The 19140-nt window shown below is 35.0% G+C and overlaps 1 protein-coding gene across 2 annotated transcripts in view; it reads left to right on the plus strand.

Annotated features, from left to right (window-relative positions):
- The window catches only part of BIVM (basic, immunoglobulin-like variable motif containing), a 41789-nt gene that overhangs the window by 10872 nt on the left and 11777 nt on the right, over positions 1 to 19140 (plus strand). For both annotated transcript variants that reach the window (XM_036754502.1, XM_036754501.1), the window contains exons 3-6: positions 216 to 342; positions 3061 to 3156; positions 3781 to 3885; positions 5301 to 5395. In XM_036754502.1, the coding sequence (XP_036610397.1) occupies positions 216 to 342; positions 3061 to 3156; positions 3781 to 3885; positions 5301 to 5395 (423 nt within the window). The remainder of the gene's footprint in view (positions 1 to 215; positions 343 to 3060; positions 3157 to 3780; positions 3886 to 5300; positions 5396 to 19140) is intronic.

A 19140-nucleotide genomic window follows, 5' to 3' on the forward strand; every position in this document is an offset into this window, starting at 1 on the left:
GACTCTGGAGAAGAAACATTTTTGATATTTCAGTTAGGAATTTTTTTATAGCAAGGGTGCATTCCCAGAAATAAATTAGTTATTTAAATATGCTTGAGATTATCATTTTTAATGATATTGATGAAATCCCTTTTAAGTTTTACTGTACATTCAGAAGTGATTGTAATTGGAACATATTATGAAGTAGTTAATAATTCCAAGATTTCCTTTTTCAGGCAATGTGAAGAAACAAGTTTCCAAAAAAAAGACTTCAGAAAAAAAGGGAAAACATAACAAGGAGTGTCCTCAGTATTCTACTCTTGAAGACATTAAGCAGCGGAAAGTATTAGACCTCAGGCGATGGTAGTATTTTAATGGAAGTTATTAAATAGTTAAAATTATTGTTGACTTAAACATGTTTGTTACTCACTAACTTATATGAAATTTCAGTGCGAATATGGTCAATGCCTATTTTACATGTAGGGAGGTGGAAGATACAAAGGAGTATAAAATAGTGCCTGTCCTCATGGGGCTTGTAGTTTGATTATAGAGACAGAAAATAGGCATAAAAGATACATAACAAAGTATATGTAGGTTCAAATCCTATTTTTGCTACTTTGACCAAGTCTCTGGACTTCAGTTTTCTCATCTGTAAAGTGAGAGGAATGGAGTTAGTAACCTCTAAGGTCTCTTCTAGTGAAATGGATTTAGTGGACTTGGAGTCAAAAATAACTGAGTTCAAATCCTACCTCAGGCATGTAGCAGCCTTGTGATGCTGGGCAAGTCACTTAACCTCAGCCTCAGTTTCTTCATCTGGAAAATGAAGGGGTTGGACTTGCGGGGAAAAATGATCATCAAGGATGAGACAATCCAGGAAGGCCAATGGAAGAAGCAGTATTTAATCTGAACTTTATGGAAAGCTAGAATATAAATAAATTGAGATAAGGGAGAAGGCATTTCAGGCCAGGAGAGTGTGAGCAAAGGCACCCAGGTGGGAAATTTGTATGGTCCTTTGTAGAATAGTAGAACAATTTGGTTTTGTGTAGGGCATTTGTGAGAAGAGAAGGTTGGAGAGGTAGGGAAAGACTATATTGTTAAATGTCTTAAATATCAGTTAAAGGAGTGTGGAGTTTGTCCTATGGGAAATAGTGATGAAAGGTTTACATACAAGGAGTGACGTATATAATGCTGTCTTTGAGAACAAGTCATTAGCATCCATATCGCAGCATAATTTAGATCTTGTTGGCAATAACTACCTACTTGTTATCAAAGAATTGAAATATCGAAATAGAATAGGTGTGACGTGTTCTTTGGAGAATTTCTATATTTTTTCTATTTTTGGCCCACACTAGGTGTTTGTGGTAAAAATAATATAGATTACAGTTTATCAAAGCTTCCTGTTTTCTTTTCCCCCATCTTTAGGGCAATTACATTGTTCACTAACCCTATTGGAAGAAAGATAATATGAGTCAAATTCAGTGGGTTTTTTTTTTGAGTCTTTTTCATTTTACTGAACTGTTTTAGCATTTATCTGTTTCCAGAAATTAGGTTATAAATTCCTTGAAGTGTTGGGAAAAGAACATTGGAATAGGAACCCTGGCTTTTAATTTTGTGTGTGCTACTAACAAGCTATGTGACCTTGGACAAGTCAGTTAACATTTCTGAGCTTCAATTTGCTCTTTTTTTTTTTTAAATGAGAAGATTGGACTAGATGATCTCTAAGGGCTACTATAGCTCTAATGTTGGTAGCAGGGATCCTGTTTTATGCTTCTTTTAAAGTGCTATGAGTCATAGCTCAGTGCTTTGAATAAAGTAGACACATGATTAATATTTGATTTAAAGATGTCTTCTGCACATTGGTATATGTCTGCTCTATGACAACACTGGTATATAAAGTTTTTTTGAAGTATGGATAAATCAGCTGAAATATCAGTTTAAAATAATTTGAAGAAATATGGGATTGTACCTTACTTTCAAATTCATATTGAGAAATGCAGAAGGTCATTGATATGAATCTTACAGGATGAGATGTATATGAGTTACGATCTAAACTATCAGGGAGGGGGTATCCCATTAGAAATCTCAAGGGGCCACTGAAGGACTAAGAATAGTAAATAGAAAGAACATTGGGCTTTAGAAATCCCTAGACTTAGGTTCTAACCCCAACTCCTTTACTTAGCTCTTGTATGGTCTTGAGCAAGTCAGTCAGTCTGTCACCAAACATTTATTGTGTACTTACCACATGTCACTATAGGCGCTGGGGATAGAAAGACAAAAACAGTCCTTACTTTCAAGGAGCCCGTGTTCTAATGAGAGACTACACAAAACAAACATGTACATACAAGCTATATGCAAAGTAAATGGAAGATATCTCAGACAGAAGGTATTAGCAGTGCATTGTAGCAGTAGGGGTGAGGGTGGGGGTGGGATGAACTGAGAAAGCCTCTTTCAGAAAGTGGGATCTGAGGAGAGTGGTGAAGGAAGCTAGGGAAGTCAGGAGGTGAAGGAGGGGAGGAAGGAGAGCATTCCCTGTATGGGGAACAGCCATTGAAAAGGCTGATGGGAGGTGGAGTTATCTCTATACAGATGATTCTCAGATCTATTTATCTAACCCTAATTCCTTTCTTGACCTCTAGCCTTTCATCTTTACTCTCTGTGCTTCTGCATTGGCTTTTCCTTATGCCTAGAATGCCCTTCCCCCACGTCTTTGCCTCATAAATTTCCTCTCTTTCCTCAAAACACAGCTTAAGCAAGTTGCGTGGAACTTTTCCCACTCTCCCAACTGCTCTTGCCCTCCCTCCCAAACTACTTTGTGTTTATTCTTTTTTTAATATATTTTGTATATATTTAAATATGATACTTTTGCTTTCTTCACTGGTTTTTAAACCTCTTGAAAATAGAGATTTATTCATTCATTGTTTGTGTCCCTAGTACAGTGCCTGGCAAATAGTAGGTGCTTAATAAATGCTTCTGGATTGATATTTTATAAACTGAAACCTGCAATGATCATGTGAACTTTGATAAACTATCCATTTGCATAACTTGTATTCAAATAACCAAAATAAACTATTCTTTTCTCAGGTACTGTATCAGTCGACCTCAGTATAAGACTTCCTGTGGTATCTCCTCATTGATATCTTGTTGGAATTTCTTGTATAGCACAATGGGAGCTGGAAGGTAAGTCATACCTGTTCATTGATATACAATATTCCCCAAATTCTTTTTGAACTTGACTTAAGGTATCTGCTTAGCCTATGATTAGATTTGCATTGGGTCTCCTCGTCTCACACTGGCTGAAAGTGGAAGGGCTTGTGACCCAACATCACGTGAATGGCACAGGAATTTTCACCTATTCCATTTCTGACTTGTACTTATCTGCCCCTCTTTGGCTACTTGGTAACCCCCAGTTTGGATGACCTCACCTATTTGGTGCTAGTCTTAGTGTGGACATCTGATTGGTTTAGCTAACAGAAGCTCAGAACACCTAAGTTCAAGATTTCTGCCAGCCTCAGTCTCCCTGGAAGCAGGGACTATTGGCATGTGCTGCCTCTCCCAACTCAGATTTGTATTTTAAAGTTGTATTTCTGTGATAATTTGTCTTTGTCTATATTGAAGTATTTATTTTTGTTGTATGGATGTCTGTGTGTCTGTCTATCTGTCTATCTCTCTACCTACCTGTCTGGAGTTGTGGTTGGTCATTACACTGATCAGAGCTCCTCAGTCTTTCAAAGCTATTTGTCTCGACAATATTGTTGTTATTATGTAAATATATGTGTATTATAAATGATGCTTTTCTTGTAGTCTTCCACCTGTTACCCAAGAAGAGGCTTTACACATTTTGGGCTTTCAACCCCCATTTGAAGATATTCGGTTTGGTCCTTTTACTGGAAATACCACATTAATGAGGTATGAAATAATCTTTGTGAAAATTAAATTTTATTTTATTTTCAGGTCCAAATTCTACACACACACACACACACACACACACACACACACACACACACGCTGCCCCCATCTTCTTCTACAGACCCTAAGAGAGCAAGAAAAACAAAACTTGTTACAAACATGTATATTCAAATAAAACAAAATCATGAGTTGGCCATACCCCAGAACATACCACCTTAATGAGGTATGAAGCATCCTTAGTGAAAATTCAATTTTATTTTTTTTTTTCAGGTCTGAATCCTCTTCCCTAGATCTCCTCCCTAACCCTCCAGCCCCACTGAGAAAGCAAGAGAAACAAAATCTATTGCAAACATGTAATGTCAAGCAAAACAAATTCTTCTGTTGGCCATCTCACTCATGTATATATGAACACACATGTATATACACATATGTATGTGGATATACATGTATATGTATGTACATACATATAAAATGTGTGTGTGAATACACATACATACATACTCCCTCATTTTACACTCTGAATCCATTACCTCTCTGTCTGGAGATGGGTAGCATGTTTCATTAAGAGACTTCTTGGTCACTAAATTGATCAGAGTTCCTCAGTCTTCCAAAGCTATTTGTCTTGTCAAAAGTGTTGTTATTACATAAATAGTCCTCTTGGTCTTGTTCACTTCACTTTGCATTAGTTTATGCAAGTTAAAGCAACCTATAGGCAACAGGATAACATCTATCTTTTAATCACAGATCCCAATTTTTATTTTTGTTCTTAATATAGATGTTTTTGCTGTTTTTTGTCAGTTCACAAATTCCCCCTAAGATTAAATCTTCCTTTATGAGAAAGAAAAAAGTTAAGCCAAACACGAGATTCAGTAACCACATTTGACAGTGTGCCTATATAGTCTTCTGTCCCAGTAGTGCTCTGCCTCCCTCCTGTGAGGATGGGGGAAGCAGGTCTCATCGTCTGTTCTCCGAGACCTTCATTGCTTTTTCAGTTACTTGGAGTTCAATTTGTTTTTAATGATCTTTTCATTTATATTTTTGTAACCATTTTGTACGTTGTTCTCTCACATCACTGCATCAATTCATAGAAATCTTCCCATGTTTCTCTGAATTTTTCTATTATTCATTCCTTACTGTACAGTAATACGACATTTACATATTGTAGGTTTTTTCCCCTCTGCTATTACTCAATCAATGGACACCTACTTTGTTTCCAGTTATATATTTATTTTTAAAAGTATTAGTACTGCAGGATGTTTACTTGATAGCAAGGCTCATATTTTATTTGAGCTTCCTGTAAATATTATTATTATATTAAATATGCCATATTTCTGACTCTTAAAGTTTCATTTGAATTTGTGTTGGTTGTTTTCTTCAAAAACTCTGGTCCATAATAAGTCTTCTTGCTTTTTCAGATGGTTTCGACAAATTAATGACCACTTCCATGTAAAGGGCTGTTCTTATGTTCTCTATAAACCTCATGGGAAGAATAAAACAGCAGGAGAAACTGGTAAGCATAACATTAAGACAATTGATGTGCAGTTTTTTTTTCTTTTACCATATTTTGAGTATAACTTCTTATACTAATCACCAAAGTTAAAGGTTAACTTATTTTTATATAGACAGCTTAGTGTCTTAGATTTAGAGCTAAAAGGGACCTTACATATAACTCTTATTTTATAGATGAGGAAACGGTGGCATCAAGAAATTAAGGCACTTGCCCAGGGTCATACAGTAAGTGCTGAAGCTAGGATATGAACCCAGCTTCTCTGACTCCACATCTAAGTTTTTCCACTAAAGTGTGCTAGATCAAGTACTGTGTCTCTTAATGGAGTATTCTGAAGGAAAGGACCAAAGGGCTGTTCACCCAAAGGAAAGGCACAAAATGCTGTTGTTTAGGTAGGCCTAAATGGTACAGAACTATTTGTACATATTGCACAGTTCAAAAAGAAAACCTTTTTTATCCATTCTATAATGGCAAAGAAATAAAAGTTTGAACAATTGTCTGCGTAATTTGGCCAGTATAAACTACCTAAGTGGATAATTCACTCAGGCAGTTTTTTGTTGTTGTTCTGATAGGCTCCACATCTACATTGTCCAAATTCAGCAGACAAATACTTTGCTTCCCCCTCTAGACTTCCACTCCCTTTCCTTAGTGCTTTGTATCCTAGTCAAAGAATCATTTAAAGCATGTAGAGGCTTATTATTTCAATCTTGGCCAGATACCAAAACAAGGGAGGGGTGGGAAAGAAACCCTGTTACTTCTTATTTGTAAATCTAATATTTCGATAGGGATAACTATCTGAAATTTAGAAGACAGGAGAGATGAAAATCTTGGGATTGCTGCTCAGCAGTCACAGATTGATTCATCAAACTGCTCCCCCCTCCACACTTTTAAAAACACTTTTATTTTACCCACATAGGTGTTTGAATTTTGGTAGGGCAGCTATGTTGAAGTTAAAGAGAATACTAACTACAGAATCATAAACTCTGGGGTTATTAAGCCCCAGCTGCTATTTGCAAGCTGGGTAAACTTGGCAAGTCACTTAACCCGGATGGGCCTCAGGTTCTTATTTGTAAAAATGGGAATAATACTCAACTTCACAGGATTATTGTGAGGCTCAAATGAGATAACGTACGTGAAATGCTATAGAAGTCTTAGCTGTTGATATGCTATCAGTAGTTAGTCAGCATGTCGTACCTGGTTAGTTATCCTAGGAAGGAGAATTTCTCGAGGCATAAAAAGGCATCTTGAACTGCAGAGGTAATGATACCTGTTCTTAAATCCAAGATGGGTAACAATCCAGAGTTTCCCTTTTGACCTTAGGTTTTCAAGATTAGTCCATTCCTCAGAAAACAGTCTCAGACAAGTTAAGGGAAGGATGAAGGGGGCAGGCCTAAAGAATTTATATTCATCATCATAAATGTTTGAGTTTGTGTACCACAATACTTTTATTCTAAAATGAATATTTACCATAGTCCAAAATATACTGTTTAAAATATTTTCAGTAATTTTTTTCACATTAATTTTATGAGTAAACAGGAAAAAAGGAAGCTATTTTAGAGTTTAAATATATGTGATTATGGGTAGGCTTATTCTCTAGAATGTAGGTTCATATATGTATATGTATATGTATATGAATGTGTGTGTGTGTGTGTGTGTGTGTGTGTGTGTGTGTGTGTGTGTGTGTATTTCTCCCCCCTCCTTAGGATCCATTTCTAGAGATGATTAGATATCATTTTAGGAGTATGTAGTCAAAACAAAGCTTTTTTTCCTGTTATTTCCTCTTATATTCACAATAAGCAATATATTTGATATTTCTTGTTTCTAACTATTTTTAGATAGCTTACCAAGCCCTTCCTTATTTGTACGATAGCCATCTATAGTTTAGTCACAACTCCCTGGGAGTAAGAGGTTTCTATTGATTTATTTAGAATGCTGTCTAGTAGATCTATATCAGTGGAATGCTCAAAATTTCACCTCTTGTTTGATAAATGATCTTAGAGTTATCTAAAAGGAGTTTGTAATACCACATTGGCTATTAATTCTCAGAAACACTTCTTAGTCCATGCTGGCTCCCAGAATATCATGTTATTGCACCCTTTGCTCCTCTCCACAGCGCCATCCTCCCTTCCCCCATGCCTCCATCATACTTCACTGGCAGAGCTGCAAGGACTGATGTACCATAAACTCAGGTTACTAACTTCACTTTCATTCTCTGGAGTGGTCTTTTATGATCTTATCATCACATTAAATTACATTCGTAACATAGAAAAAATATTTTCACAACACAGAGTTCATAATTTGGATGACTTAAAATATTAATTTTGGGGATATAATTTTTTGATGCTCTTTCTTATATCATTATCACTTGCCTCTGACTTCTCCCACTCTCATCCAATAGAGAGGACCCTTATGGCATATGTTTGTGTGCATGTGTGTGTAAGTATATGTATACACACACATATATAATATACATATATGTAAATGTACATGTCACATGACAAATAGAGTCAGAAGACAAATTAATATGTCTGTAAATGTTTGCTCTATGTCACAACTATATTTCTCCATCTGTTGGTGAAACAGAAAGGCATGCGTTACCATCATTCTAGTGAAGTTATGATTAGTCACTCCATGGATCAGAGTTCAGAAGTCTATGTTTTGCTTTTCTTTTCATTATTGTGGTCATCATGTAAATGTAAATTGTTCTTCTGCTTTTTATTTGACTGGGCACAAGTTCATAAAGTCTTCCCAAGTTGCTCTGACTTCTTCACATTTTCCATGTCTTACAGCATGATAATATTCCATTACATTCATGGATCACAATTTGTTTAGTCATTCAGTGATTTGGAAGTACGAAAAGTCTGTTTTTGTTTCTATCTTCTCCTCTGTCTTTAACTCCCTTGGGTGTATGCCTAGTAGTTGTATCATTGGTCAGAGTATGTGCATTTTATTTTCTGTTGGGCAACTACATGGAACAGTGAATAGAGTATTGCACTTGGGGGCAGGGAAATCTGAATTCAGATCCTGCCGCAGACCTTTCCTTGCTCTGTGACCCTAGGCAAGTTACTTAACCTTTCTCAGCCTGTTTCCTCATCTGTAAAACAGGGATAATAATAGTACTCATCTCATTGGATTGGTGAGAGGATAACATGTAAAGAACTTTGAAAACCTTAAAGCACAAAGTAAATGCTAGCTATTGATATTACAGCTTAAAATTATTTCCCACACTTGTTCAAACTTATAGCTCTACTGACAGTCCAAATAGGGTTCCTGTCTTTGTGAAGCCATTTTTGTCTTTTGCTGATCTGAAGGGCATGGAGTAAAGCCTTAGAGTTGTTTGAATTTGCATCTTTCTTTTTTCACCCAAGGTCACATAGCCAGTCTGTGTCAAAGGTGGGACTTGAACCTAGGTCTGCTGACTACAAGGCCAGCTCTTTATCCAATATGTTCTGCTGTTAATCTCAGTTCTCTTCTTATTAGTGATTTGGAACATTTTTGTTTGAGAGCTTATATTTCTTATTTTTATACTGGCTTTTAATAACTATCATATTCTTTAACTATTCATCTTTTCCAGATAGTTCTTATTCATGTATTTCTGTTGATTCCCTATATAGCTTGCATTTCAGACCTTTAGCAGATATTTAAATTTTTTTTTTTGCAGGGGGGAAGGCAGGGCAATTGGGGTAAAGTGACTTGCCCAAGGTCACACAGCTAGGACGTATGTCAAGTGTCTGAGGTCGATTTTGACCTCAGGTCCTCCTGACTTCAGGGCTGGTGCTCTATTCACTGCGCCACCTAGCTGCCCCAACAAAGATATTTCTTACAATGAATTTCTCCTACTAATTTCTGTTCTAATTCTAACTGCATTGATTTTGTTTCTGCAAATATTTTTGAATCTGTATAATCAAAGTTGTCAGTGTTTCTTCTTTGATAACCTCTATCCATTATTTAGTTAAGAATTCTCCCCTTAGATATATTTATCCTTTCATTCTCTGCTGATTTTTTGATATGTCCTTTTACATTGAGATTGTGTATACATTTGCAATTTATTGTGATAAATGGTATGAGTAATTTAAACCTAATTTTTGCCAAACTTTTTCAGTGTTTTAGTCTCTCCATGCAGTCTTAGTCAAATAGGAAATCTGTAGGCTACTGTGGTGGGTCTTACTTATTTAATCTGTTCAAAATAGTTTTGATAGTCATTGCTTTATAGTATCACTTGAGATCTGGTAATGGTAGACCCACTTCATTCCTACTATTTTTCATTATTTCCTTTAGGATTCTTGACCTTTAGTGCCTTTAGGAGAATTTTGTTATTATTTTATTTTCATGTTGCTACTATTTTGTCCAGAGCCAAAAAGTTCTATAAAGTTTCCCTTTCTTTTTTCCTTTTTTTTTCTTTACCAGTCCTCAGTATTTGTTGCTGTTCATTCGTTTTTCAGTTGTGTCCTATTCCTCATGACCCTTTAGCCTTTAATCTAATTCAGTTCAGTTCAATATTGTCTAACCGCATTTTTCAGGGTATAGCATAAAGCGTTTAAATGTTAGTATGTTAAAGATAGTAGAATAATGCTGATGCTCTTCAGAATATTTTGGGATAGACATAATATAAATTTGTCCTATTCTCTGACACTAAGACTGTGTCAGTATGCATAATTTGTTCATTGCTTTGATGGATTCTTCTAGTCCATCTAGTCGTTTCAGTCGAGCAGAAAACCTGATCACGCAGATAGAAAATTTATGCCTCTTTATATGTGGTCCAGATTATCCGCGTGACCACACATTTACTTTACTGTCCACTATTACCCTGAGGTTTCTGCCTTCTCAGTACCTGCCTACTATTTTAAGGTTTTTAAGGTATGTCTTTTCCAGCCAACTACACAACACACACACACACACACACACACACACACACACACAGTTTTCACCAATTTAAAAAAAATTTAGTTTGATTGAATTTACTATTATGTTTTTGGCTTCAAGACTAAAAGCTTGTAACTTTCTATGTAACTAGATGACATTTTCAAAGAATGTCTGTGTATATGTCTGTGTTTAAAGATATTTGCTATCAGGAATAATACTCTGATTTTTAGTGGCAAAAGCTTACTTTGGAACTCACATATGCCAGTAATATGTACAACATTATAGTAATCCTCTCATTTTCAATTGTTGCCATTATTATAAACTTAGCTCAATATTGCTATTTTTCAGACCATGTGACAGCACAGTAGTAAATTTTTTTGAGGGGTAGTCTTACTTAAATATGAAATAATTTTTGACATACTTTTAATATAAAATCTGCATTATCTTTATGAATTCCATAGCTTATAGAAAACACATCTCAGTTAAAAGGAATTATAAAACTCTGTAATTATTTTACTAACACCCTTTCTGAAATGAATCAGCAAACACTGACTTCACTTAGAGTCCAAAAAATATGCAGATGATTCCTCATAAACATATTTTAGCATCCTTAAATGCCTGACCTCAGCCCACATTGCCTCTTGCAAAGGAATAGAAGAATCATATTCAGTATTGCTCATCATTGACATTTCAGTGTTTCTGAGATCAGTGCTTACCAGCCTACCAATGAGCTAGGACTGCCTTCTTGGTGTTCCATATTCTTTCTAGAACCTGTGGGGATCAGGTGAAGACACATACTGAAGAATGGATCAGATGATGGGAAGGAGGGGGGGCATCTAGGGAATATGCATTGAGCTTTGTGACATATTTTGTGAATCCCTTGGGACCAAAAGTTTAACTTTGATGAACTCTGATATAGGGAGGTTGTGTAGGGTTTGAGACTATCTTCACTCCTTATTGTCCCTTTTTACCCTTACCTTTTGTGCCTTTACAGGAGATTTCCTTAGTAGGAATGACATTCTCCTCCTTTAGGTATATACATTTACAAATGAAAATGTTGAAATACACTGATATAGATCAGTATTTCCAAAACCATGCATGAGGGGTTGCCAATGTAAATTCTAGCTGACTGAAGTGGAACTAGACATGAGTTCAGAAAGAAAAGGGAACCAGAGGAAGCCAGAGATAAAAATAAATGTTACTGAAGAGGATATCATGCACAGCAAAAAACTAAAGGTATCTGGTACACTGATAGACTATTTTAACGTTGTCTTCAAAGCTCTGTCCCAGGAGTGTATAATCAGTAGGAAAAGGTGGGACTGCTTCTAGATTGTTCTCTGTAACCCTTGCCCAGCTATGGCCACCTCTGACTAAGAGAAATTTTTACCAATTCTTTGCTATTTTGGATAGCAGCTGCAATTCAAGAGGTAGGAAAGAACTGTAGGGTCAGGTGAACAAACTTGGGATGAACTGGATTGATTGATGTTGCTTCAAGTTTGACAGTGTAATGGGATGTTTGAAGAGATCCCAGGTGACAATGTCCATTCTGATACTATAAAAGTAAAGAAACATAGCTTGGTATGATTTATGAGGAAAGAGAGAAGTCAAATGTAAACATTTCATCAGGTGCCATATGTTGGGGGAAAGGGACAGTCCTTAGGATGTAATCAAATGGTAGTAGGGTGCTGGATCAGAGAAAGTTTAGGAAGCAACATTCTGGAATTCCAAAGTTTTTCTCTGAAATGTGTATGACCTCTGAAGGTCCATTCCAACTCTAAGATTCTATTCCATTATTTTAATAGGAATTGACGTTAGACTTACTGGATGGTAACTTCCAGGATCACTTCTCTTCCTCTTTTGAAGATCAGTACTGCATTTGCTTTTTTCCAATATTCTGGTACCTTCCCAGTTCTTCATGACTTTTCAAAAATAAATATTTATGGTTCGGTAAGTTTATTAGCAAATTCCCTTAACACTTTTAGGATGCATGTCTCTTGGTTCTACTGACATTTATATGTTTAAAATTACCCCGAGTCTATCCATCTGCTTCCTCCTTTCCGTATAATTACCATCTTTTTTTTTTCTGGGCAGTGGGCAAAAATCTGAATTTCCATTTTTCCTATTTACCTGTTAAAAGTGGATACAAAGAAAAAAACTCGGTTTTCCCTTTTTAGTTATTGTTGCCCTTTCTTCATAGAAGTTTTAATGTCTTGTGGTTTTCTGGTTTTTTTACCTTTTCATTTCCATTTTATACTTCTTCCTCCTTAGCATTTCTTGTTCTTTTGCGTTCTCTTGAAAAGGCATGTCTGTTCCTATTTAATTTTAATTTCTTAAAAGATGATACAACTTGTTCCACACTTGTGACTTTCTTTAGGTTTCTTGATTCATTAGAGTTTGTCTTCTTGATGTCTAGTACCATTTTCTCACCAATTCCTTTTCTTATAAAGGTGCATTCAGAGAGCTTGGAAACTCTTTTTAACACCAAGCTTTTCTAATTTAATTGCAAACTATGTAGTAGTATTTTGACACTGTCTGTGTTATAAAAATGTCTTTCATTTGTTTGGTTTCTTCTCCCTTCTCTCTTCTGTGAATCCTCTTCTCTACCCTTCCCCCCAATCTTATGCTTTGTCCTCCTCAGTACTTGGTAGAGAAATGTTGGGCCCAAGATTGGTGCTCAAAAAATATTATTGACTTACATTTGGTTACGTTAGCATTCAGGTCTTCAGAGTAAAATCTTTAGGTCTGATTAGTTTAAGAGTTAGTATAGAAAGTTTGCATTTTTTTCCCTCTCAACTGCAGTGTTCCTAGAAATAATTTCACTCCTGTAGCTACTTTTTAATTTTTGTTGTCACAGGGCTTCACATTCATTGCCAAAGTGTGTCCATGGTTTTAAGCACATCTGATTTAGATGTGTGTATATACACATATATGTATATATACCTGTATCTATTATATGTGCATGTATGTGTCTATCCATTCTGGACAGAGGCATATATACATATATATGGGTGTGTATATGTATATTTACATGTAGTATTATATATATGTATGTAATACATGTGCATGTATATATAATGTAATATAATATAGTATAATATAATATAATTAATATAAATTATCTTCCATGAAAATATTTGCTATTTAATGAAAGAGAAATTGTATTTTAGAAAGAAAATAATAGTGGATAGCACGATCAATTTTAATTTCCTTTGATTTAATTGGATAAATCCTTTAACACATCTATGACAGTCTTCAAAATATAGATAACATTTGCTCCCCATATCATGGATTGATTGAAACATAAAATGCTTTGAAATGAAAATATATATAAATGATATTATGGCATATTTAGAAATAATTTTATATTTTTATTTTTTCCGGAATTACCTGCCTTCCAATTACATACAAGCAAACAATTTTTCAACTAAACAATGAAATAATTCTGTATTCTAGGGAAAAAAGTTAGATGATTTTAGTTGAATGGATATTCTCCACCCTCCTCCCCCTTTGAATACATCTTATACATTTTGACATTTTCCAATCTCAGGGACATATAAATCAATTTTAGTGTAAACAAAGAAATATTTTATTATTCAACCAGGCCAATTCTGTTGAATGCTATTCTTTTGAATTTTAAAATCATCTTGTATCCTGCTCAAGAGATCATTTAAAAGCAGACAGATGCTTTTGCCATCTTGGAACTTATAAAAGTAGAGAAATACAGCATTAGACAATATAAATAATGTGCCTAAACTTTAGGAATGTAGATTTCAGAATATTCTTAGGAGAGCTGAATGTGACTTAGTTTTTAATGATCAAATATTTCAAGAGTAAATGACTATGAAAAATATTTAAGTTTAGGCTAGCCACTTGAATGTTACTAATGAATAGAGCTAGTATGAAGCATTTAGACACCCTGATCAGTCTGAAAAAGACATCCATCAGTGTCTGAAAATTATACCTCCTACACATAAGAGGCTTTGAAATTTCATATTAGTATATGTGATAACCTACTACAAAATAAATACCTATATACCACAGGGCAGCACTTTGTAGCATTAAAACTAGGTTAATTTATAAAACCTCTGTCCTTAATTGCATTCTTTACATACCACATCTTAGATGGTTGCCTATTTGTCTGTCCCTAGTCTCAACTGTGCTAATGAGGAAGAAATGAGGGTATTTAGCTAAAGAAGCTGATGTGGCCACACATAGAGACCTATAAGTTCAGTTTTAAGAAGGGCATGCATAAAAGATAGGATTGGCACGTAACCAAGAGCAGTGAGGGTAGTGCAGGAATGGCACACATTTAGAATGCTAAAGCTCAGAGGGAGCTTAGACTTGAGAAAAAAAATGTTAAAGCAAAGAGCAATATTCTGTGCAAAATCCTGCTTAGAATAAAAAAAAAACAAGGGGAGGAAAGTGTCAGTATTTAGGGAGATGGTAAAATGTGAACAGATGGGCTTTTAAAAATTATTACGTGACGTGTTATGACAGAAGGCATTTTGTTCTTGTCTTCTCTATTAAGAAAAGTGACTTTCAAAATAGAAAGGGTAGAACAAACCTCAAAAAGAAGACAGAGAGAGAGACTACCTGCTTTAAACAAGTTCAAAACCTTAAGCCAGACAAATAACATCTTAAGATACTGAAAGAATTTATAGATATAATCACCTGTGAAATCATGTATGGGAGAGATATGAAAAGGCCTTAAAACAGGAAAAGCGTTGGCTTACTTTCCAAAAAAAGTAAGTCTGGAAACTGTATCCCAGTGAACTTGGTATTGATCATTGGCAGAATTCTAAAATTCTTAGAAAAGAATTAGATTAAGAGTTACATAAGTTCACTTAAAAGAAATACAAGTCTTTGGGCTTCTGCCTCCTCATCTGTAAAGAGATTGAACTAGATTCATATATATGTATGTATATTATATATGATATATAAAATTTATAATATATTGTCAGATGGTTTTGTGAAAGACATAATAGAATATTATATGTTATATGTATGTAGACGCAGACATGTGTATTATATGTATATATTATACTAATATGTGATCCATTATGTATTTATATATTATATACATATTCAAGTGGTTTTGTCAAAGAATTAAAGGATATATTTGTTATATTATATATCAATTTATCATGTCACATTATATGTGATAATATTATATAAAAAGATATAATATATAAATATATCATATAATATATAACACATATAATTATATTCTTTATCATGTACATATATTATATATAATTATAATAAATATAATATTCTTTTAAGTCTTTGGCAAAACCACTTGAATATGTATATAATGTATTATATATATATAATGGATCATGTATATTTTATATATATACATACACGGACATATAAGTCTTCAACAAAACCATCAGTCTGAATTGCTTTCATATAAGATTATAGGATTATAAATCTAAATCTGAATGAGAGGCATCCTAGAGGTCATGAAACTAATCCTCTCATTTTATAGAAGAGGAAACTGAATCTCATAGAGGTTAAGTGACTTGCCCCAGGTCACACAGGAAAGTGTCAAAGGCAAGGTCTTCTGATCCCATCAATGCTGGTTTTGTCAGAAATGTGAAGGATACTTTTATGATCTGAATAACTGATTGACTTTAAACTTTTTCTGGAAATTAGTACTTTGTTTCTTTCTAGGAGCTAACTGTAAACTCTAGCAAGTTGATATCATTTAGTACTGCATAATGTGTTCAACTTTTTTGTCAATATAAAATTTTTTTTGTCAATATAAAAACATGATACATGGGAATCAGAGACCTTTCTCTACTTATTTTTACTTATATTTGATTTGGTCATGATTCTTTCTTATATTTTTAAACTCTTAGTTGATTTCTTGGTTTTTTTTCATTTCAAACTCTGTCTACAAGATTTTGAGTCAAGATATTTTTCATATGAGAGAGTCGAGCTTAAGTGATTCACCATATTGATTTTGCTATGAATTCTAGAAACTATTGGGTTACTCATGTAATAGCTAGAGATTATCAGGAGCATATAGAGTAATTAGATTTATTTTGCATGAAATACTTTTTTTACAATCTAAAAAACCAGCTTATCTAACACAAAGAATTTTGCATTTTAGATTTTTCAAGCTTTCCTCCTTAACGACGTATGAAGGACCTTTTCCACTTAGTGGAATATATATGATATATATGATATAACTAGCAAGTGGAATCTACCTTTTTCTGATGAAATGCAGGATTAGTAGTCAGAACATGATAGTGATCCAGTATTTTAGAAGAGAATAAACCAAGGTAAAGATTTGTGTGTTGGTGGCTTAGCAGAAAAATTGGTTTCAACCTTTGTTCATCTTTTATTTCAAGATGCCTATTTAATCAGTGAATAATTGAAGCAGTGATGTTAAAAGTAAAAAAAAAAACACCACAAGCTCGAAATATTCATAAAATCTCAGTGTTCCATTTTTTTCTTTTGCATATGCAGATATAGGTATATCCTGCCTTACACTTCTCTTGAACACTTGTATACTTATTTTATTATAGCTGTTTGCATCTCTACCAAAGCTCCGCTCTCTTGTCATTTTCTTGCATAGAAGTAACCCTGGGTGCTTGAAAGTTATGTTAAAAGAGCATAAACTTTGTTGGGTCCTGTAAGTCTGGAAAGTCTTTGACTATATGTCTAGCTATAGACTCTGTATCTAAGGCCTGACATAGCTAAATTACAGCTTTTCACCTGGTTAGCTTCAGGTGGCAAATTCTGGTCACTAAAACTCTCACTGATTATCTACAGAAGTCATAGTAGAAGGGAGCATGGTATAATTTTTGTGGAGGGAGATCCTCACTAATAGATCTTGGAATTATTGAAGGGAGTATGTGATGCTCCATATCATTTCTACTCTGATAAATTGTTATGGAGGGCTGGTGACCCTGCGTTTCAAAGACTATGCCAATTAAGTTAAAGGTCCAGCAAGCAGGTCTTACAAAGCTGGAAAGACTTTGAGTATAGGATTGGTGATGGACTGTATGTCGTTAATTCCAGGACCTGGTAAGTTCTGAGTGGATCATAGATTTGTTGTTGTTCATCCTTTGTTCTTGAAGAGGACCAATGACATCAGGAGGGTGATGTCTTGTCTTGGCAAGTGAATTGAATTTAAGTGAAGCAGAGATGTGTAGAGTCTTCAGCCTTACTCTTTCCTCTAAGGTCATCTGAGTGCAGTGGCAAGACATTGGTCAAGATGATTGGTGATGGCTGTGAATGCAGTGGGAGCATCCACTAGTCATGTTCTCAAAGTCATAAAAAATGGCTTATCCATTGAAACTGAACTGTTAGGCTGCATCTTGAGTTGCTTGATACAAGTACAACTTGTACAACTATACTCCTTTCCATAAACTGAAGAGATGTTTTTGAATGATAGTGCATTTGAACTGTATTAGCATGCTGTAAGACTTTATGGCAAAAGTACTGAGAAAGCTGAACTGTAGTATTTCCTTACTCCACTAACACAAACAAGCCATTAAGTAATCTAATTTAACAAGAGTAAATTGTATATTCCTTAAATGTGATTAAATTTAACAAATGTATTAACTATCTAATTATGTACAGACACTTGAAAAAATAAGATGATAAATGACACCATCCCTGCTCTCATAAAGCTTTCAGTTTAGTTGGGGCATTTAACATATACAAATGATTATAATGTAAAATGGTTCCTCGTAAATGCATAAGAAAAGTCTAAACAAATTGCTCTGGAAATTTGACAAAGGAAATTTGGAGACTTCATGAAACCTTAAAAGGCTTCATGTAGCAAGATGACATTTGAGTTAGGCATTAAAGGATGATGTAGATTACAAGAGGTTAAGATGAAGGGCGAGGAGGGTGTAAGGACAAATCAGGCCCAGAACAAAGGTGCAGAGAAGGGAAAACATGGGATGTGGGTTGTATTGCAACTTATAGCATTAATGATAATAATATCTTATATTGCACTTTATAATTTACAAAGAGCCGTGGGCAAGCATTTAACCTCTCTAGGCTTCAGTTTCCTCATCTATAAAATAATAACTCACAGTTCTGTATGCTTCTAAAGATTGTTTGACCATGTTATTCCCCAGCCCAAGAACCTTCGGTGGTTCCCTACTCCCTCTAACATAAAATACAAACTTCTCAGCTTGGAATTTAAAGCCTTGCACAGTCTAGCTTCAACCTAACTTTGCAGGCTAATTTCACCTTATTCCGCTTTCACAATTCTACATTCCAGCCAAATAATCTTACATTTTCCCTCAGATTTGTCACTCTACCTCCTGCCTTTGTGACTTTGTACACAGGCTGTCCATAGTTCCTTGAATGCTGTTCCTTCTAATCTCTACTTCCTGAAATGCCTCCCTTCGTTCTAGAATCATCTCCTGTCAACTTATGGAAAGCCTGTTTTGAGGCATTTGGTCATTAGCGCTGTCTTGTCTTCAAATTGTCATGAATATATTTATCTATTTACATGTTGTATCTCTCCAAAAGAATGTAGGCTCCTTAAAGGCAGATAAGGTTTCTTGTTCTACCTTTGCACCTTAGTATCTAGTATTGTACTTTGTACACAGTAGAGACTTAGGAAGAACTTTAGAGTTGGTTGTGTGACATGGGACATGCTGGCAATGGACCACTCAGCATGGTGTGCCCACATCAAAGAAGGTGCTGTGCTATGAGTGAAGCAGAATTGCAATTGCACAAAAGAAACAGGAAATTTGAAAATTTAGAGATATCCTCGCCTGAAATGTTCTTACGGACTATTTGTGCCCAACCTGTGGAAGAGCATTCTGAGCTCATATTGGTCTAAGCCAGGGCTGTCCAAAATGCTGCCCAGGGGCCACATGCATCTGGCAGTGCAATTTATACTGCCCACC

The sequence above is a fragment of the Trichosurus vulpecula genome, chromosome 4, assembly GCF_011100635.1.
Source record: "Trichosurus vulpecula isolate mTriVul1 chromosome 4, mTriVul1.pri, whole genome shotgun sequence".
Lineage (NCBI taxonomy): Eukaryota > Metazoa > Chordata > Mammalia > Diprotodontia > Phalangeridae > Trichosurus > Trichosurus vulpecula.